At 46.1% G+C, this 22,382-nt stretch overlaps 1 protein-coding gene across 7 annotated transcripts in view; it reads right to left on the reverse strand.

Moving 5' to 3' along the window:
- Positions 1-1,985: 1,985 nt before the first annotated feature.
- ADAMTS14 (ADAM metallopeptidase with thrombospondin type 1 motif 14) overlaps positions 1,986-22,382 on the reverse strand; it is a 77,997-nt gene continuing 57,600 nt past the window's right edge. For 4 of the 7 annotated variants that reach the window (XM_083503034.1, XM_083503037.1, XM_083503035.1 and 1 more), the window contains 12 exons: positions 22,155-22,303; positions 21,120-21,295; positions 19,097-19,230; positions 17,857-17,980; positions 16,935-17,018; positions 14,635-14,798; positions 13,922-14,087; positions 11,337-11,469; positions 9,766-9,973; positions 7,956-8,085; positions 7,374-7,484; positions 1,986-4,430 (listed from right to left, as the gene is read on the reverse strand). In XM_083503034.1, the coding sequence (XP_083359160.1) occupies positions 3,799-4,430; positions 7,374-7,484; positions 7,956-8,085; positions 9,766-9,973; positions 11,337-11,469; positions 13,922-14,087; positions 14,635-14,798; positions 16,935-17,018; positions 17,857-17,980; positions 19,097-19,230; positions 21,120-21,295; positions 22,155-22,303 (2,211 nt within the window). In that variant the 3' untranslated portion in view covers positions 1,986-3,798. Of the gene's footprint in view, positions 4,431-5,196; positions 5,289-7,373; positions 7,485-7,955; positions 8,086-9,765; positions 9,974-11,336; positions 11,470-13,921; positions 14,088-14,634; positions 14,799-16,934; positions 17,019-17,856; positions 17,981-19,096; positions 19,231-21,119; positions 21,296-22,154; positions 22,304-22,382 lie in introns of all 7 variants that reach the window. The other 3 variants (XM_083503038.1, XM_083503039.1, XR_014526175.1) reach the window with 2 other exon arrangements.

Below are 22,382 nucleotides of genomic sequence, written 5' to 3' on the forward strand. Positions count from 1 at the left end.
TATGCTGTAAGAACTAACCGTCACCAAATCATTGCAATGTTCATTATTTATGTGCTTATTCCAGCTTAGCTGCATTGAATTAGAAGGAAGACAGCAAAGCCAGAAGCAGCTTCTGGTGGTGTTTGTGAGATTTGTTTTTGTTTTTTTCTTGGTAGAAAAAATCTAGTTGCAGTGACATGATTTGTATAAAATGGCTTTCTAGTATAAAGCAAATGGTGATTTAAAAAACGAAGTAACTTAATTTATTAGAAAAGACTGTCACATTAGTGACAGATGAAGCAAGCCTCTGCGAATGAACTTTCAGCAGGAGACGAGAACGTGATAGCTATATTTATCATGCTGCAAAACTGTGATGGGCTTCAGAAAAGCAGCTGTCGTATTACCAAAGGTACAATCCCCTTGCATTTGATCAACACTTTTATATTTCCTTGAATTCAACTGGAGAAATTGAAGTTGCTCAACAGACTGGAGAGCTGAGCACCCTTCCAACATGTCTCTCGGTGGAGGATCTCCAAGTAGAGCTACACAAATCCTATGAGTAAATCAGTGTCTAGAACAAGGAGGGAAGCTAGCAGTGCCTCTGCTCAGCCTTGAGCCTGTCAACTGGAATTGCCTGCTGGATCAAGCCAATGGCACATCTTGAGTGCTGTTCTCAAACACTATATACAGTGGTGCCCCGCAAGATGAACGCCTCGGAAGACAAAAAACTTGCTAGACGAAGGAGTTTTTCGTTTTCTTAGCCGCTTCGCAAGACGCATTTCCCTATGGGCTTGCTTCGCAAAACGAAGCTTGCCCCGCAAGCTCCGGGGATAGCAGGGAAGCACAGCGCGTCTTCCCCGCTGTCCCCGGACCTCTTTTGAAGCAAGGGGCGGCGGGGAGATCGCTTCTCCCCATTGCCAGCCCCGCAATCTCCGGGGACAGAGGGGAAGGCGCGCGCGATCTTCTCCCCTCCGCCCCTTGCTTCAAAAGAGGGGACAGAGGGGAAGGCGTCTCTCCCCAGACCCCTTTTGAACCAAGGGGCGGCAACGGGGAGAAGCGATCTTCTCCCCTCCGCCCCTTGCTTCAAAAGAGGGGACAGAGGGGAAGGCGTCTCTCCCCAGACCCCTTTTGAACCAAGGGGCGGCAACGGGGAGAAGCGATCTTCTCCCCTCCGCCCCTTGCTTCAAAAGAGGGGACAGAGGGGAAGCGTTGCGCGCCTTCCCACTCTCCCCGGACCCCTTTTGAACCAAGGGGTGGCAACAGGGAGAAGCGATTCTCCCCGCTGCCCTTCCCTTGCTTTAAAACAGGTCCGGGGACAGAGGGGAAGGCGCGCGGCGCTTCCCCTCTGTCCCCGGACGGTCTCCATAGGAACGCATTGATTGATTTTCAATGCATTCCTATCGGAAACCATGCTTCGCAAGACGAAAAACTCACAAGAAGAAAAAACTTGCGGAGCGAATTAATTTCGTCTTGCGAGGCACCACTGTACATATGTCTCTCACAATAGCCATTTCTACACAGTCCCATGAAAACATGCAACGTGGAAAGTATAATTTGAGGGTGTGTTTTTTTATAAACAATGAACTTCAAAACATGCAAATCTCTTTCTGCAAATGCAAACATGCGGCTGCTGAATCTGTCCCCCATACTTTCCAGATATTTGCCCTGCTTTCCCTCATCTCTTTTTGCCATGGCCTGGTGTGCTTTTGTCTGGATACTAAAATGATAGGACTTTTGTCTTTTCAGAGTAACACAGGAAACATCTCCCAGTCACAAAAAGCAGCACGAGTGATCAATGTGGTTCAGTGGGCACCATCCAAAGCCGTCCTGATCCCTGAGACTCCGCTTGTGGCATTGGCAAGGTTCTAGAAAGGACAGATAACATGGTGCAAACACGATTAAAAAGAAAAGGGGTTGCCAAAACAAACCCATCAGCAAACCAAAATCCAAAAAAAACACAACCCCACCACCAAACCAAAATCCCAGAAAAGAGAGACTCAAGTGTGTTGTGTGTAGGGGTGGAATGGGGTGTCCATTTAATATTAAACCAGCCTTTCTCCCCAAAAGGCAATTCAATTATTTGCATAACCTTACATCACCTCGATCTTATTTAGCATCCACCATTGGCAAAACACAGCTCGTATCAGACAGTTTCAAAGCTGCCTGTTGCAGCTCATGTTGTTGTTCTTGGGTAAAAGTCACTCCAAAGTTGTTGTTTTTAAAAACACACCTGTTACCTAACTTATTCAGAATTCCTGTGGTGGGCATATTTTATTAAAACTGGCGTCACCTCCCATCACAAGCAGAGTTCCAGAACAGCAACCTGCCAATGCAAGAGAACATCTTCAAACTCAGAAGTGACATAAACTGCATTGTGAGGAACAAAAGTGGCTTTTCAGAGGGAGAAGAGAGGGGGGGGAGGTGTGGGGAGAGAGAACCAGGAAGCCCACAACATCCTTGCAGTAATAACATTGTTTTAAAACACAAAGCATTTGGTAACACGCTTGGGTATCTGGTTCCCTGGTTTGCTCTGAAAATCTACTCATTCTGAGGGCAGCACACCACTGACGACCAGATCGCTGGGGGCAGACAAATAATGACTGAAAAGCAATCATGAATTGCTTGTGGGCGTCTAGCTGGCCACTGGCGCAAGCAAAGTGCTTGAACAAATGGACATTGGGCCCAGTTAGCAAGGCAATCTTCACGTTCTCATATTCTCCCTGGTTTGACTGAGAATTGTCACTGCCATGGTGAACAAAAAGGTCATAAAAATGGTTTTTAAAGACAAGGTGTTCATTGCTCAAACCCTGTTCAAGGGACACTCCAAGTGAGCTGGGGGGGGGGTTCAACACCCCTGTCCCAGGACTCTCAGCACACCAGCTCAGCATTGCAAGGAGGCAGCTGGCTTGCTGGCTCAGGAGCCCGTTAGTCCAAACCACACACACTTTCCTGGGATTGGTGCTCCTTGTGCATGCAAGGTTTTTGCAGCATCTACACGGTGCCATCATCATCAACAACAAAAAAGCCAGCCTGCATTTCTCTCCCCACCACCAGTTTTAATCTACATTTGCCCTTGCCAAGGTAGAAAACAACAACAATAACCTGTTGCCAACAACCCGTTTGCGCTACCTGTAAGACCCGTTTGCAGTATTAAGCCCTCCACCTGGAAGCACCCCAGGTCTCCTCCTCTCTCCTGACACAATCAATTTCAGTCCGCATAGTGTGCTGTTACAGAGACAGGTCAGGCTCGCTGTCCACAGTAACTCGGACTGAAACCATGTCCCTTGCAGCACCATTTCAAGGCTCCATCGGATGGCTGGGATAGCAGCAGCAATGAGGGGAAACTGAGGAGGGGAAACAAGGTCCTTGAGCTGACTTGGCTCTGTCTTGCCTTATTGATTGAGAAATCTCGTTAGCAACCTTGACGGAAAAGCCCTCTGAGGCGACCTAACCTGGGCTACAGAAGCAGTGTGTGTGTGTGTGTGTGTGTGTGTGTGTGTGTGTGTGTCCAACCTCAGCAATTTCAATTTGTTTCCTTCACTGGGTTTTTCTTAAATATATATATATACACACATATATATTTCTAAAAAGTGCCACAGAACAACGGCGAAATCACCGCCATTGCTAAAACGAATGTGGTTGTGTTGGAAATGGTTACTCCTTCCATTCTGGAAAAGGGGCCCAGATAAAACAACAACAACATGGTGGCTTTGCCGCTCCGCTCCTCTGCATGTAAACGGTGTAGAGAGACGTAATGAAACCCCCCCCCCAAAAAAAATAAGAGAGGGGTTTCGGGGGGGGAGAAAGCACCACCCCCACTCATGTCACAACAGGGGAGGAGGTCCTGAGAGTGGCAGCTGACTGTTTGGGCCCCACGCTGTCCTTTCTCCACCCTCCTCCATCTTGAGGAGGAGATGGGGCTCCTTTCTGCGAAACAACTGAAGGTTTGTCCAAGGCGGCAGGGAGCCATTGGGACAGCGAGCTGCTCCGATGCTCCTCAGGGTCCCACCCTGCTGGAGCCTGCCGAAGAGGAGGAGGAGGAAGAGGAGGAGGTAGTAGCATTGACGTGCCCACTTTCGAAGTGCTATTGTCAGGGCTGCCCTGAGGCTGTGAAGCAGCGTTAACCTGGCAGGTGCCAATGGCCGTGGAGCCGGCGAGAGTAGCCAGGAGGCCACAGGATGCCTCTGTCTCTTTCGGAGAAGTGCCCTTCATCCTCCGCAGTTGGCTCGTGGCAGTGGGATGGGGAGACAGTTGTGGGAGAGGGCCGGGAAGGGCAGCGCCTCCGCGGGTGCCAGTCTCAGAAGCTCCTTGGTCAGCAGCGGGAGGCTGGCTGGTGGGGACTTTTTTGCCACAGGATTCGCAGCATAGCTTGTTATAGCCAGGGATGGAGCAGTAGCGAGCCAGGACTTCCATCTGGCAGAATATGGACTTGTCTCCAAGGCACGGCTCCTCTGCAATGAAGGGAAATTACAGAAAGTTGGCGTGAAAGCGACCGTGACTTCAGACGACCACACACAAGAGAACAGTGCTACAGTGCAGTCTAAGACTATTATCCCAAAAGACTCGTGCGTAGTTAAGCCATGTCGACCTAGGCTACAGCACTCTTCTCGCCATAGAATAGCATCTGTGGCTGCCCAGATGTGCCTGGGCTCCAACTCCCATCATCCTTGAAGATTGGGCCATGCTGGGTGGGTCTTGTTGGGGTTGGGAGTTCAACTTCTGGACAGCCACGGGCTTCCCCACCCCACCCCGTGCCATAGAAGGAACGCTCCATATCAGTTACACAAACAATACATAGCAGTGATACCAGAAGCTGCATCAAGCAAAGAGAGAAATAGGAATAGACAAAAAAGAAAGAGAAAGAATCACAGACCCCAGTAGAGTTGTGGGGCAATCGCAATCTCAGGCAAGTGGCAACGGGTGTCAATGATGCAGGAGGGGTGGGTTCCATCCATATTATGATCCTGGTTGCGTATGGTGGTTTCGATCCAGAGTTAGAAATTTGGGGTTGTGGGTGTGTCACTCTACCTTCCCTTCTATGGGAAAATCCCAGCCCCTATGATACAAAGACTAAAGAACTGCTAGACTCAAACCATATTTCTAAAGAGAAACAGTGCTGAGGGGAGGGAACTTGGGGGGGGGGACAACCATAGGTGGTGGGGTGTGCCTGAAGATTCAAGATGATACATATATAGAGACAACCACTGTATTATTTACTCTTTACAGGAATCAAGTTGCAGAAAAGCATGTACCCAAATGCCATTAGGCCTATGGATATGTCAGCAACTGCAGAATGTCAGCAGGGGAGCCTAAGAGGAGAAGACAAAGAGAGGAACGTAAAAGTCAGTAAGATGCAAGTGTAGAGACAGCTGAAAGAGAAACAGTCAGACAAACAGATAGGCAGACAGAAGCACCTACACAGGAATTTGTATAAACATCCCAGAGAGTCATCACTAGCGAGAAATACCTGCAGATGAACGCTAGAGGGCAGTGATTCATTTTCAAACAATGATCTCAAGTGTCTGCAATTACTTACCTGTGAGTAAGCCCCAATAAATTCAATGGGACCTGCTTCTGAGTTGAGCTTGCACTGTAAGGCTCTTGGATGAGCATTAATCCAAAATTAATTCTGAACTGGGATCATGCATCTAGGGATCCATACAAAGGGAAGCCTTTCCACTTTATTTGGTGTATTTTGAGGGGCAGAAGATTCTACTGGCTCTCTAAGCTAAATAATGTTGGCCTCTTCCTCCCAGTGATTGCTTAGAATTATAAGTGCTCTCAGCTTAGGCTATATAGTCACATTGGCGGCGGCAGCAGCAGCAGATCCACTTGTAGTTAACCTTTTCTGCAAATTATTTATGTTTCACCATGTGTGATGTTACAGCAGGCCTGCACAACGTGAGAACCAAACTGTGGCATGGTGGCCCACTGAGAACTCAATAAATATGCTTCCAGCTGGAGCTGGTCCAGAAACCTGGCAGATGGCTGCACTCAGCTTGGTGGGTCCCCAGTTGAATAGACCTGATCTACAGAGTACAACAGAAGTCTGAATTGGGATGTGTCAACTTCCATGTAATGGCCCATGTCAGGGGTGGAAAACCTTACTGGAGCCCAAGGGCCACATTCCCTAATGAGCAGCTTTCCAGGGGCCAGAGGTGGGTGAGGCCAGAGGCCAGAGTGCATAGACCAATGAAGGTACTCTTTACCTCTATACTCACCCACCCAATGCAGGCAAGCAAGAGTCATCAGACTTCAAGGCTACGTTCTGTTGAATGGTTTCTTTAAATGTAAAGGTTCACCATTGTTCCACTCGATGTGTATGTCTTTAATACACATCGAGTGGAACAGCCTCGGTCCAGTATACCTGAAGGAGCGTCTCCACCCCCATCATTCTGCCCGGACGCTGAGGTCCAGCGCCGAGGGCCTTCTGGCGGTTCCCTCATTGCGAGAAGCAAAGCTACAGGGAACCAGGCAGAGGGCCTTCTCGGTAGTGGCGCCCGCCCTGTGGAACACCCTTCCAGCAGATGTCAAGGCGATAAACAACTACCTGACATTCAGGAGACATCTTAAGGCAGCCCTGTTCAGGGAAGTTCTTAACGTGTGATATTTTATTGTATTTTTGGTTTTTATGGAAGCCGCCCAGAGTGGCTGGGGAGGCCCAGCCAGATGGGCGGGGTATAAATAATAAATTATTATTATTATTATTATTATTTAAGGGGCCAGAGCAAAATAATGAGACCCAGCTTTACAGCTGTGAAACATAGCAGGCGCTGCTGAGTTGTATTGATTAAGCTGTGTCAGCAATTGGGTGTAGTATATAAGGAGCAGCACCTAGCTCTCCCATTACCCTGGGGGATGGGTTGGTGGTTGGGTCTGGTTTGTTGTTGATGTATTTAGTGTAAATGGAGTTTTTGTTCTTCTTATTAAAACCTTCTTTAAGTACTTTTTGAGTCCCTTTTTAATGCATGGTCTCCCCAGCAAGCTCTCTGCAGCGTTACTATACTGCAAATAGCCAACGCGTTCCAGCAAGGCAAAAATACTCTATAGAGGCTGTGGAAGAAGGCCAGGGAGGGTTTACAGCCTGGGGAGAATCCCAAAGAGGTCCCAAATGGCGGCTTCCCGTTCTCAAGCACACAACAGCTGCCCAAGAAGCATTCCAGGCAAAGGAAGGTTTCTTTTTCCTTGGATTACGCCCCTACACCAACTTCTCACCCATTAAAGTCACGGGAAGTCAGCTGCTTGACCTGGCAAAGCCTCAACAACTGTTCTAATATTCTACAAAACTCATCTTTTCTGAGCAGTATCCAGCATTTTTTATTTTTAAAAAACAAATCGAGATGGGAACAAGTGATGATCCAAACTGCAGAACTCAGAAGCCGGAGGGCACTTACTTGATGATATCTTGGTAACAGGATTTTTGGCGCTCTCCTGAGGCACCCATTGGACCTTAGGAGTCACATGATCACTGGTGCCTGAGTTTGTTGTGACGCTTGGTAGGTTTCCTGGGGGAACAAAAAGGAAGGCAGGTCAAAGTATCTAGATCACAACAGTGAGTCAAGTTTTTGTTTTGTTTTTCTGGGGCAGGTGGGACACCAGAGACTTTCCTATAATAATGGATTCAAATGGTTCGAATAAAATAAAGTGCACTCTGGCATTCTAGAGACTAACAGGATGCCAGAGTACCTTGAGGGGGGGGTCATTAGGTGTCATGGCTCCTTAGGATTCTACACATATGTACAATACATGGTACAAACCACCCTGTGATCTTGGGATGAAAGGTGATATAGAAATTCAATAAATAACAACCACCACCACCAAATGACCCAACCCCTATGTGTAAACAAGCACAATGCTACATACCCATGGGCATCACCATGTTTCGCTTGTGTGTGTGTTTTAATGCTGCATCTATTTCATTCACTTTGCATGCATTTTTTCTTTCGTTCCTTCTGCAACTGCAGCTCTTCTCTTACCTGGGCATGCTGCCATTTTGCAAACCTGGATGGTCTCTGGCTTCTCGCTCTCGCACTGGCCAAGGTTGTTGTCGTTGGACTTGCAGACCACCTGGCGCTGCTGGATGCCTTCTCCGCAGCTGACGGAGCACTGCCACAGAGGAGGAAGAAGAAGAAGGAAGAAGAAGAATTTGATATCCCACTTTATCACTACCCGAAGGAGTCTCAAAGCGGCTAACAATCTCCTTTCCCTTCCTCCCCCACAAGAAACACTCTGTGAGGTGAGGGAGGCTAAGAGAAGTGTGACTAGCCCAAGGTCACCCAGCAGCTGCCTGTGGAGGAGCAGGGAATCGAACCTGGTTCACCAGATTACGAGTCCACTGCTCTTAACCACTACACCACACTGGAAAACCCATCTATCAAGGCTAAGGGGAAACGAAGGGCTGGAGCAATTTCAATGCACTTCCCCAATATACCCCCATGAAAAAAGGGCTGAGGCAGCAAGGAGGATCTGCAGGAAGTACGTGTCACTGGGGCAGGGCAGGTGGTTCCTCTGTCTGTATTCATACGCCCAAAACAAATGCGATTTCAGTCACTGCATTGGGACGACCGCAAACACACAATGTCCTCTCCCCTCCAACAAGTGGCTGACTATCAAAGCTGCCATCAGAGGTTCTGGATGAGGACTGGTATGCGTTTGAGAAATACAAATAAAATGATTCTTTTGACTGCAGTGTAACTTATCCCCTCAACCTTGTGGGCAAGAGAGGATGCCAATATTTTACATTCTACAACACTTCGCTTAATCCATCTATCTTCACAAACTTGGCTGCTCCCAAACTATTATAAGGAAGGAAGGAAGGAAGGAAGGAAGGAAGGAAGGAAGGAAGAAAAGGACCCCCTCAAAACAATGCCAGTTTGTGTCTTGATACACAGATTTAGAAAAGCACTAAAAAGAATGGGACAACTTCAGTAATTACATCCTTTAGCAGTTTTTGCCAGAGATATTTTCGAACTTCTCTGTAGCTGCAAGGTCTAGGATGTTCAGGATTCCGACAAGAACTCCCAGGCAGCTCAAAAGTGTCTAAAAAGCTGCATCATAACCACAATTCATTTGTTTGCAGGCAGCAAATGTAATTGCTCCGACACCATTCTCAAGCCATGTTTTTCCTCACCCGATAATACCAGTGGCACTGCTCTGTGCTTGCTTTTCTTTTTCTTTTTTCTTTCTTAAAGAGGCATCCTCCTGGCACAGCTAAGGCTTCTCAAATCCAGTCAAAGAAGAAAAATAATATTGCCATGTAGTCTGAGCTATTTGGCTAGGCTCTTCCTTAACAGCAAGCCTAGTAAGCCAGGCTCTGTTAAGGAGAGGGCTGTGGTCAAAGGAAGGACAGGTGTCTACTGGTATCTTTAAAAAAATAACTCCTAGCAACAAGCATCATCCTTGGGGATCCTGGCTCCCAAGCTTACTGTCACCGAGCGAAGGGAATATGAGGCTGTGGATTAAGGTAGGGCAATGGCTTTCTGGTAGAACATATGCTCTGCATGCAGAAGGATCCAGGAACAACTAGAAAGACTCCTGTCCCAAACCCTGGAGAGCAGCTGTTCATCAGTGCAGACAATGTCAAGCTAGATGGACAACTGTTCTGCCTTGGGTGCCTAAGGTTCCTTCCCTAAAAAGTCCCACTGTGCTCTGACACGTCATAGGGCTGCTTGTCAAATCAAGGTGCTCCGTGGTGCACTGCAGAAGTGCAAAGGGTCAATATTTTCCTTGCTTAGGGCAATGAATTGCTGGCTGTGGCATAGTAGCCAAGTGGCGGCAGCCCCTTACCTGAGACCAGGCACCTGTCCTCCACTGGGCAGGGCACGGGACGCGACTGCAGGGCCGGCGTGCGTCTGGCTTGTCTCCTGTGCAGTACTTTGTGTGCACGGTCCTGTTTGTGCCATTGTGTAGGTGCTGGGTGCACTGCACCACTCTGACCTGGACTCCCAGCTTGCCGCAGGACTTGCTGCAGGCCCCCCACTCCTCAGCCCCCCAGCTGAAAAGAGAACAGCAAAACCAGACACTCTTAACAGAAAGACTCGTCAGCTCGGTTCCCACTGAACGGGATAAATCTGGGCTGAGCCACTTCAGCCTGCAGGAACAAGCTCACAAAACAAATTCTCTTCGCAGAAAAAACCAAGATATCAAGGGTGGGGAGGAATGTAGCCTAGCTTCCAACCTTGACATGTAAGTTTTCTATAGGCAGGGATGAGGGTAGTTAGCCCAGATGCATATTTACCATCTCAGTGAGAACTAGGCCACCTAGGTTGAAAATATGAAGGCTGTTAAGATTTCAGGTTATAGGTGTCTGGCTCTGCACAGATCAAAATCAAAGGCTGAACTATATAGTTGCTCTGATCCTGCAGAGAACTTCTTAAGTTCTTGCGCTACAATACCATGATCCTTAACCAAAAAACATTGCCAAATAACCACAGAATAAGAATCTATCAAAAGCAAGAACACCAGAGTGGATTTCACATGACTATTATGCAGTGATAGTCACGTGGTGGCTTTTTCTTTCAATGTTCATAATAATAACAATTTAATAATTATTTCTTATTTATACCCCGCCCATCCGGCTGGGTTTCCATAGCAACTCTGGGCAGCTCCCAACAGATTAAAAACAGAATAAAAAAATCAAACATTAAAAACTTCCCTAAACAGGGCTGCCTTCAGATGTCTTCTAAAACTCAGATAGTTGTTTATTTCCTTGACATCTGATGGGAGGGCGTTCCACAGGGTGGGTGCATAGCTGTCAACTTTCGGATTTGAAAATAAGGGATCAGCAGCCTCACCTGTCCTGGAGACAGTCTACGGGATATCTAACAATCTGGGATAGCAGCGGGAAACAGCAACGAAATAAGGGAATTTCCCGCAAAAAAAGGGAAGGTTGACAGCTATGGGCGGATGCCACCACTTAGAAGGCCCTCAGCCTGGTTCCCTGCAACCTCACTTCTCGCAGCAAGGGAACTGCCAGAAGGCCCTCGGAGGTGGACCTCAGTGTCCGGGCAGAACAATGGGGGTGGAGACGCTCCTTCAGTTATACTGGACTGAGGCCATTTAGGTTAAAGGTCAGCACCAACACTTTGAATTGTGCTTGGAAACGTACTGGGAGCCAATGTAGGTCTTTCAGGACCGGTGTTATATGGTCTCAGCGGCCACTCCCAGTCACCAGTCTAGCTGCTGCATTCTGGATAAATAGAGCGATCTCAATGGTTTTTCACTCACTTGATATTTTATTACATACGGCTATTTCACAAGACCACGATACCGTGGTAATATTGAGGTGAGTTCTGCACCTCAAAAATGGTTGTGTGAATTGGCCCCTGGACCTTTAAGACAATGAAAAAATGACTCACAAAGGCTGCGTGCACTCCTGCATGTTGCATCTCCTACGGATGGGTTTTGGTTTCTTCCCGTTATCGCAGAAGTTCCGGTGCACCATCCGGTTATCGCTCTTCCTCCGGCAACCATACTTGGTATACTGTATTCCTGCAAAACAGCAGAAGCAAAACTACAGCTATGAAGGAACCAATATGTCTAGGTTGCTCAAGGCACACAGATGTGTGGGCATCCTCCTGACAGGCACTAATGCTTTTGGGAGGTCCAGGAAATGGTCTGAAGGCACCTGATGTACTTACTCTACAGTGGACGCTCGGGTTGCAAACGTGATCCGTGCGGGATGCACGTTTGCAACCCACAGCGTTCGCAACCCACGTCTGTGTGTCTGCACATGCACAGGTTGCGATTCGGCGCTTCTGCGCATGCACAAAGCACGATTTAGCACTTCCGCGCATGCGCGACTGCCGAAACCCGGAAGTAACCCATTCCGGTACTTCCAGGTTTCAGCGGTCTGCAACCCGAAAAAACGCAACCTGAAGCATCTGTAACCCGAGGTATGACTGTACTCTTGTCAACTAAGTGGAAAATAGGTCCAGACAATATATGGAGATAGCCTGGGAGCCCTATGTAAAGACACTGAAAAAGTGTCATGATGCAACAAATATGTTAAAAAATAGTGCAAGTGATCTATTTGGAATCCTGGTGTCACAGTGCCCAGCAGGGGCAGATAGGCAACTTCCATGCGGCATAAGAAACTAATTTTGGATGAATGCCACCTGATAAAATCACTTCTCTCTTTTCCCGCCTCTGTCTCTGACTAACACAGGCTCATTGAGGCAGCTGAAATCCTCCCCCTTCCCCTCCCCATTTTTGTTTCCGCTTTCACACCATGCTCATTTGCATAGTAGGGCACTTCACTCAACAGCCATATTACACAGATAGCACAGCCATACAGAAAACGTGCCCATTGAAAAACGGACTTCAATATACTACAGTATTTGTGTGTGTGACTTCTGCTTCCCATTCACATCTTTGCATCACATGAATGAATGAATGAATGAATGAATGAATGGATGGATGGATGGATGGATACTACACAGCTGCTGCCACCATTAGCTCCTTACTGCTCTGGGGAAGCAAAGGTGCAGGAAGCATTCTGCATCGCAAACGCAGTACAAAACGGACGCTGGGTTTTGGTGTAATCGGCAGCTTCGGTCTTTCAGGCTTGGCTTTCACTTCGTAGGACGGCCCACAAAAGACAGCCTACTGTGATTGCTTGGCAACCCCAGGGCAGCACAGTGATTACTTGTAAAACACCCCAGTCTACGATACAAGTGTCTACAGATCGGAGTACCTTCTCTCAAGTATTTCCATTCATTTGGACAGATGAAGGCTGCAACTCTTGCCTTGCACAGGGCATTTCTGGCCTAGCCAGTTTTCTTAGTGCAACCGCTCCTTATAAGGAGCGGAGCTGATCCCTCACCCTGGACTCAAGCACAACTGAACAAGGTCAGAATCCAACAGCTCCACACATGGGTGACTGGTGTGGGTGGGGCAATATTTCTGATGTAATATCTGCTGAGACAAAGATAGATAGGGGACGACCGAGGAAGCTGCTTTGATGTGCTACTCACCTTCCCAATAAAGAACAACACAGATATCAAACCCTAGTCTCCAACACAACTTGGGGTGTGTAGGGTGGACGTTGTCAGCTGTTCCCAGGACATATCCCTGGAAATGCAGTTTATGCCACTCCAATGTTAGCAGGCTTGAGTCAGCAAATTCTGACCTGGCTTTTCAAAACCTGCTTTGTGTATTTAAATGCTCTGGACAGAAGCTTGTGTTGATCTGCTCAATATTTATTATTTCACTTCCTTTCAAAAGGGGCACTGAGAAGAACTGTGACCCCCATCTAAAGTTTGAACTCACACTCTCTTAAAAGCAGCTTACTTGCCTCAAAAATGCAAGAATATTAATATTGCCAGGGGTTTTCCTTTTCTCATATTGGTAACATCAAGAAACTATAGGGTGCAATCCCAGTATATGACTGATGCCAAGATTTAGGAAGTGGGAACACTTAAATGTGCACCAGGGGATGTCCTGATTTACCCTGCAGCACCAGTAACAGCATGCAAAAAATATTACTCCCTTTAAAGCGGACTGATTTGGGCTTTGCCTGAAGTGACACTCAACATGCCATTCCTAGACTGGAACCAGAATTTCCACTTGCGTAGACATTCAATTTTAAAGAATTCATGTTTAACACTAAGCAATTGAAATAAACACCTAAATAAAACCTGTCGAAAGCTTGCAACAAAGAAGGCACTCTTATTTTTCTCAAGGTTTCCAAACACAGCAGCTAACAGCTAGTTTCACACATGCAGGTTCGTTACTTGAAAGACTGACTACAAAACCAAAAGTGATGGATGAAGTACCATAGAATGAACACCTCAAAAACACTGCTTTTCAAGAGTCGGTTCATGCATGCAGTCCTGGGATAGACATTCATACATGAATCAGACCTCTGCAAGCAAGGAACATTCCATACACTGGAAGTGCATCTGAGACACTTAAACCAAGCAATGCAGGGCAAGGAAAATACCTCCTCCACAAGCTTTGGAACACTGAGACCAGCTTTTAAGGGCCCACTCATAGGTGTCCATTTCTTCCAGGAGGACATTGTTGTTTCCGATGACAGGAAGGAGATCTTCATGGATGATGTACTTGTACATCAAGCTACTCTTGGATTCGTCTTCTTGCGGGATGACCTAGGATGCAGGGAAAGGGAAGAAAGAGCAATGAGAGACGAAATGCCCTCTCCACTTGCTACACAAGTCTTCACAAATGTATAGTTGTGTGCACACTTCTTCAGTTTTCTGCTGAGTCCACCAGATCCAGGCTCCCAAGGGCTAAAGCCAAACTAAAGTCTTTTATAAGATGCTAAATTTCATAAGGGGAAATATAATAGGGCTATTTTTTCCCTCTGAAACTCCAGCAGAAATTTTTAAAAGGCACAGGCGTGGCCCAGTGAATGGAAAGCGAAGGGGGAAAGGACAGCTGTGTTTCAACCTGAACCTAGCCTCTCTCTCTCATTCTCATGTGCAAAAGAGGAAAATGCCAACTTTCCTATTTTTTGCATGGATTCTGCAAACAACACTGGTTGTGTGAAGTGCTCTTGAATTAAGTTTATGCTTTGAAATAGTTTTGCCTGGTGCAGTTGAGCAAAAGGCTTAAAGGGCAAAAAGAAAAGTGGGGGGAGACTGCACATGTGTTGCTGAGCATACACATGCATCTACCTCTCTCTCCAGGACTCACCAGGACGCTGATGGCTTCATGCAGGGGCCCGCTGGTTTTCAAGCTTTCCTTGCTGTTCTCAATGGCGTACTCCCATTCCAAGCCCATCTCCAGGAAAGTGCTGCTCTTGGCATCTTTGCCCTTGGGATTAAGGATGATGTTGCCAGAGGCTTGGTTCTTAACAGCTGTGGGGGAAAGAAGTGCTCAGGGTCATCTCCGCTCATCAACGTCCTTTTACATGCAGCAGAATTTGGGCATTAGGCAATCAAGAGTGTTCAAGGCTTTTCTTCTCTTGTATGTATGGGGGTTTTTGTGTCAGTGTCAGCTGGGTAGGTTCTCTTTCTGTTCCAGGGCAAGAAGCATGACACTTCGCCCCTTCCCAAGGGGATCAAGTTCCCCTGTAGTGTGCATACTTGATTTATGTTTACGTTTTTACTATATTGTGTTTTAATTATGTTATGGAACCATTTGGAGAAAAGCAGGCTATACAATTCACTAATCAATAAAATAATTTGGCACGGATGACGTTTTTTGAGATGGCTTAAGATAACTTTTAAAATTGGACCCATTTGCTAAATCACACTGAGTGCCTAGGGGCTGAAAAGTCTTCCAAGATTCCGTCCTGCACCAAGAAACAAGCCCCAGGGTGCAGAGAAAGGGAGGCAACTGGGGTAATCATGAACCAAGCTTTGTTCCCATTCCTGTGGTGTCCCTTCCAGCTCTACAGTTCTATGATTCTACGACTCTCCTGGAGGGAGGAGCAGTGCTGTGCTTGGGATACTGACACAATGAAAGCAAAACCTGGTGCTGCACACATATGCATACATACAGACATGCAAAACACCCACACACAAGCCAAGACCTCTTGCAATATAAAGGCTCTCCTTCTGCACACTTCCTCATCCATCAGTATGACGGACATTTTGCTGCAACGTAAAAACAGTACTCTTTAAAGCTAGACCTTCTGCAATACATTTGCCTCTCTTCTTGGGCAAAGGTAGAAAATAAAACCCCAATCTATCTCCCCTCCGTCTTCTTTATTGTTCATTTTCATTTTGCTTGGCTGGTTTGTAATCAGCTGGCACACTTAAATCATGCCTGGCATTCCAAGTCGTCCTCTGAATTAACAGAGCTTGTAAACAGAAAGGGGGGGGGAATACACTCTCTCTTCCCCTTCCTCTCCCCCTATGAGCACGAGAGATTTGGCTTCCAGTCTGGACCTCTCCAAGTTTGTACAGTGCATAGAGGAGCATTGTGTGAGCAGCAATAAAGGATCACAGCCAATTCCACCAGAAGTCTCACAGATTTTACAGACAGCAGGACGTGAGATGCAGACAGACGCACAAGAGGGAGGGAAACCACTGCTTCACATTATCTACCAATTGATCAATTCCTGCCACCCACACTTCCTTTCATCATCATCATCATCATAATAATAAAGGTTTGATATCACGTTACTAAGCACATTGGTGGAATGCAATTTAAAATGTCTACTGTGATGCTGCAACGTGTTACAAAAGCTGTCAGATTCAGATGGGCTAATAAGGGGCTTAATAGTTGTGTAATGATGATGCTCAAAGAACAGAGGGAAACAGGGAAGAAAGGTGAAGGACAAGAGAAACGAAGATAAATATGGGGGAATCTGTTTTAGTTTAGTTTCAGACCAGGGTATGGACTAGCCTGCCGTTTACTCCAGATTAAGCGCTTATCACGTGCAGTAATTTGTGGAACAGCCCTTCAAAACCCTTATATCTTACGGTGGGTATTATGTCAATTGATCTGGAATAGGCTTACTTGTAAAGTTTTGCACCTCAATATTTTGAGTTCGGTGAAGAATTGCTTGTTAGGAGATACTCCCATGTAGTCCTTTTCTCAGATTACACAACATATGCAAACACACAACCCAAGCCTGTGATGCTTATTTACAATACACACACACACACACACACCGATTAATGAAGCTGGCACAGGACGAGAAAGAGGAAAAACAACTTTATAAATACTAATGTGCATCTGACATGTGGTGTTAGCAATCTGTGGCCTAATACCCAAAGTTAGCTTGATGGAGATGGGGGGGGGGGTAGTGAGATCCAGCCAAAATTTAAAACCCCACTTATTTCATTGAGAGAGTTAAACATCTTTAGTTTGTTTTCTCCCGTTCAGATGAGCAAGGCTTTAAAGTGCTTTAATGATGACTGGACTGAACCCTGCAAATCTCTTTAACAAGCTCTTCTTGAGAACTAAACTGTTAAAAAGACCTTTGTATAAAGAGTGTCAGGCAAAATCGACCCCGTCTACCTAAACCCATTTTCGGTTCTTACCAATTGTATGGGTTGCTGGCTCCATCTCTTCAATCTGCACATGCCTGGCGCCGGCTGGAATCTCAAACATTTTCAAAGCACCCACTGAAAATCGTGAAGAAAAGAAACCATTCTTAAAAATGGGTAGAGCTACAGTCAGAGATAAGTTCCACGAAACATTCGCTTTTAGACTCTCTGAAGCTGCAGGAAATAACAGGCTTTGAAAAACACACACAAGTATTTTTCTCTTTTGACTTTTGCTACAGCTATGTTTATTTAAGTATGTGTTTGACACCCTAGGGACACCTCCGGCACAAAACCACATTCAAAGTGAATGGAGATGTCCCCCATGGACTGAGTAATCCAATCCAGTTCTGCGGATCTTGAGTACAGGAAGCCAATTATATCATTTTTTTGAATAAGGAAATTTGTACTTGTGTATAAGAAACACACACACACACACCAGAATATGCCCAGATGGAGAGCATAAACAGGAAATTTCAACCCATGTAGCTTTCAAATGACATTGGAGAATATACACAAAATTAGAGAACAAACAGGATGTTCTGCGCATTGCCTGGTCAATATATACAAATGGATGGAATCCCTCGGATGAGTTCATATCCTCAGTCACTCAGAGACTATGGCTACTGGGAAGGCAACTTCCAGAAATGCCCTGCTGATCGTGTTCATTGGTGCACACTCTGCATGTCGTCATACAGATACACTCCATCACCAGTGTTTATGCAAACACTAGATGCAGCTCACATTAACTCCAATTTAAATAGTTTCCCCCTCCAATAATAGAGGCGGGGAAAGGGCTGCTGCTAATTCTGGCAATCTATATAGCTTGTAAGGAAAATTTTAAAAGACACTCTGTCTTAGAAGCACTCTAGGTCCTTGCCTCTCCGCCTTTAAGAGAAGTTTGTCTTCGTACTCTCACCTGCCTGCTTTGGGGATTTGACCAAAGTCCCCTTCACCGTCCGGCAGTGGGAATTGTCACCCCCACAAACACCACACTTGTCGTCCTGTTTGAGGGAGCCGATTTCTTTGTCGCACCCAACGTGCTGTTATAAGAAGAAGAAAAACACAAACACAGAGAAAATATATACACAGATAGAGTTTTGCTTCAGATTAGATAGATAGAGTCAATGTATCACCAGTATCATTAAAACAAAGTTATGACCCCAAGTGTTTTTAGAAAATGTTTGGTGCGGGTGTGTGGGTGTAATGGTATTCAAATTGCTTTGGATCTTGCAACACCACACTCAACCAAAATCTTCCTATTATCCTGGAAGCAATCAGCATTGTCCAGTGTTTTATTCTATATCTAGCAAGCTCAGCTTCAGCGACTGAACAGTGTGCTATAAATACTGAAATAGTAAGCCAGAGGATTTATTGCAATCACCACAATTACAGCCCTGTGTGTGGTGCGAATGAATAGCAGCAACACACAAAAAGCCAGTGCGGTTGTCTGGTGAGGAGTTCTGGGTTTGTGGGAGCAAAGTTCAAGCCACTCGCTCAGTTACGAACTTGCTGGGTGGCCTCAAGCAAGTACGATCTCTCGTGGATCGTTTCCCCGTCTGCAAAATGGCAAGGCATAGGCCTGCTTTGCAAGGCTGTAGGAATAAAGAAGGATGGATGAGATCCTATGCCCATGTTCTTAGAAGCAAACTCCCTACACATCCACCGGACTACTCTCTAAATGAATGTATTGTAAAAGGGTGTGTGCAAAATTCAAATACACACCCAGGGTGGGGATATTCCCTTCCATGCAACCCAAATAACAGTGAGGAAATTTGGCTAAAGACCCAAATAACAAAGACTTCTTAATATCTCTTCAAACCAAAATGGCAACATGAAAGGAATTTTAAACTAAGACTGAGCTGAAATTACTCATGTTTCCTATTTTGTGAGCATAAAAAAAAAAACACCCCTATCACTTTTGGCGAGTTTTCTGCACTTGCCACAAACACATTTGCCTTGTTTTGATGCTTTCCTTGTTTCCCCCTTTTCCATTTTTCTCAACCTCACAAAGTCCCCAGTCTCATTTGTGTATGATTCTGGTTATAAAACTATCCTATGGGTTATGACTGCCCATGTGGTTTGTCAATGTCTTCTGCTCTTCCTTTTGACACAAAATGTATAGGAAAACAGATGAACCAGCAAGTTCAATTACGTACCACACACTCTCCCCTCACACAGACACTGTATGGGTCTCTATAGCTGCACCTTGTGCCATCATGAACAACTTGATTCATGAATACCACGTCTCCAGTTTCCTCAGACTGGCAAATCAGCTCACACTTCTGGGCATCTGCAGTAAAACAAATACACAGAGGTATTAGGTACTATGTGTGTGGATTTCTGACAAAAGTGAAACCACAGTATTTTGTACAGCTGATCCAATGTTCTCAGAAGAGATTTATTTTTTATTTTCCTCACCCTCCTAGAAAATGGAGAATTTGCAGAATTTTTCTCTGGCTATTCTCCACCATTTCCCCCACACAATGCACCAGAATGAAGCTGGGTCCAGACCTTGTGGAGGATGTAAAATGGCACCCAGGCTACACACGCAGTTGCTGCCGTTTTCACATGCAACAGTGGCAAAACACACACAACACCCTTCACTTCAGGGAGTGGAGGGAGGGCTGCCTCCACTGTCAATGGTGAGCCCCCTCCCCCCCAAAAAAAAACTGCTGGAGGGGGGTGGTGTGAGCTGGAGTTCAACACCATCTGGATAGCACCACATTAACTACTCTTGAGTTGAAGTCCACCTTGCCTTCTGCTCCTGGAAAGCGTTTTTTCCACCCATCCAAATGGGATTCAAGTGCCTCTTGAAGCCCAACATTCTGTATATGCGAACTTTCTTGCTCTGTACTGGTCAAACATCCCTATCCCAAATGTTTTCCCATAGGGCATTCAAATCAGGAGGTCACAGAACACATGTGTACCATATTTTAACGTGTGAAAGAGCTTAGCAGGTTTGGAGTGCATTTCATATCCTCCATTTTGAAACAGATTTTTAAAAATGCCCCCACTTAAGACTTTTCTTGATACACTTATAGGAGGACCTTGGCTCTGGCTTAAAGAGTAAAAAGGTAAAGGGACCCCTGACCATTAGGTCCAGTCGTGGACGACTCTGGGGTTGCGGTGCTCATCTCGCTTTATTGGCCGAGGCAGCCGGCTGCTTCTGGCGAACCAGAGCAGCACATGGAAACACCATTTACCTTCCCGCTGGAGCGGTACCTATTTATCTGCTTGCACTTTGACGTCCTTTTGAACTGCTAGGTTAGCAGGAGAAGGGACGGCTTAAAGAGTACCTGACGCTGAATCATTGTTTAGCATAACATGCACAAGCAAGAACAAGCCTTGGGTCCACATGCTGCCCATTGCCTCTTGGCCAAGAGGAAGAATCCAAAAGCTTTTGCGTTGATTTCCCCTTAACCATGAAATGCGCTGTGTTGCCCGATGGCGGTGAACAACCCCAACTACGGTCAACTTCAAAAGCCAACATCAAACTGTGGAGCTGGTAAAACTAACAGCAAAAATAAGAAACCAAAATGACAGACTATTTACAGAAGAATGGAAGCCCTTTTTGGAACAACTGAAAGAATATTATAATCAGGTGAAATCGCAAACAGGATTTGAAATATGAGAATCGGTAGAAGTTTGATAATATATGAAATAGAAGAAAATGTCTTAGGTGAAATGTTTATTAGAATGCAGTATGTCAATGGGATGGGATTAAGAACAGCATGGAGGGAAAGGCAGGAAGCCAAAGTTTAAAGAGAAATGTATAACAAATTTTAAATCTGGATTATATATGTTAAGATTCTTAAGTTTAATAAAAACTTGACTATGAAAATTGGGGGGGGGGGGGAGGCAACATCAAACTGTGGTTCCTGAAGCTGGCTTGCTGAAGCTAACCATAGTTTGCAATAACCACAGTTCCAGGTTCAAATGACATGGTAAACTGTAGCCAGCTAAAAGCAGAAGCTTTCAAACTGTTCCTCTCAGCCACTTGGGAGGATAGGGAGCACATAAGGCGGAGGCGCCTGCGCATGAATCACATCTAAAATGTCCAGCTAGTGTGGAAACAACAGTGATGATAAGAGTGAGCCGATCTCTCTCCTAGCGTATGAAGTCAGGCCAGTTCAGTAAGCTCTCGATTCAGGGTGGATCAGCAGGGTCTCAATGCCTTACCATCATGGTGTTCATAGGGAAGCCAAGTGTGCTTGGAGTTCTGGTGGGTGTAATAAGAGTTCCTCTTGGAGCATTGCTGGGCACGGAAATCCTCATAGGGACCACGGCACTCTTCTGTATTGCAGACTTGGTACTCGTACGTGGCACCTGGGCAATGGCGCCCTCCGTAGGCTGGGCTGGAAAACAAGCACGCTGCTGTTTAGGGAGCCCTGCATTCTTATCACCCAAAAAAACTTAAAGAGAAATTGCATTCACTTCCATGCTTTCTAATCTTAGCGCTTTCTTTTCTTTGAACCAAAATTTTTGCATCAGAAGCTCGGGCAAACCCGAGGGAGCATCTCCACCCACATCGTTCAGCCCAGACACTGAGGTCCTGAGCTGAGGGCCTTCTAGCAGTTCCCTTGCTACGAGAAGTGAGGTTGCAGGGAACCAGGCAGAGGGCCTTCTCGGTGGCGGCATCCGCCCTGTGGAACGCCCTACCATCAGATGTCAAGGAAATAAACAACTATCTGACTTTTAGAAGACATTGGAAGGCACTCCTGTTTAGGGAAGTTTTTAATGTCTGATTCTATTTTTAATATTCTGTTGGGAGCCTCCCAAAGTAGCTGGGGAAACCCAGCCAGATGGGCAGGGTATAAATAATAGATGATGATGATGATGATGATGATGATTGGTAAAACAGAGTGCAGTCTCTGAAAACTGCCAGAATCTCAGTCCAACTAACCAATGCATTTAGTTTTAAATATAGAACCATGCATATGAGATAGCTCATATCTGTGGCATAAAATGGTAAACCCAGCAACTGAAATATCGCTCAAGGATACAGATCACATGTTTCAGTTGTTACTAGATGAATTTCTGCTTTGTTTTATTGCAATTCATTTATGACTTGTTCTACTGTTCCTTCACAAACTCTCCTCCTGCCTTTTTTGTTTTTCGGTGACCCAGATGCATTAGAAGAAAGAGAGGCCCCTTCTGTCCCCTGCCAGATGCGATTTCCCCAAACGACGCTCCTAGCGGAAGGGCCAAACTTACGGTGGGTTGTTGCAGTTCCTGCTGCGGGAGCGTACCCCACCCCCACAAGTCCTGGAGCAGGAACCAAATTTGGACCAGGAACTCCAGCTGCCATCCTGGCTGTACGGTTGTTCTGAAGTCTTCCAGATGCAGTGACCCTTGAAACACCACTGGAACAGGAGCAGAAACAGGGGTTACCTGAACACCTGCCTCTTCATTACTGTCCAGTGTTAGTGAGGAGATCAGTTC

This window comes from Podarcis liolepis, assembly GCF_965112155.1.
Source record: "Podarcis liolepis genome assembly, chromosome: 5".
NCBI classification, from domain to species: domain Eukaryota; kingdom Metazoa; phylum Chordata; class Lepidosauria; order Squamata; family Lacertidae; genus Podarcis; species Podarcis liolepis.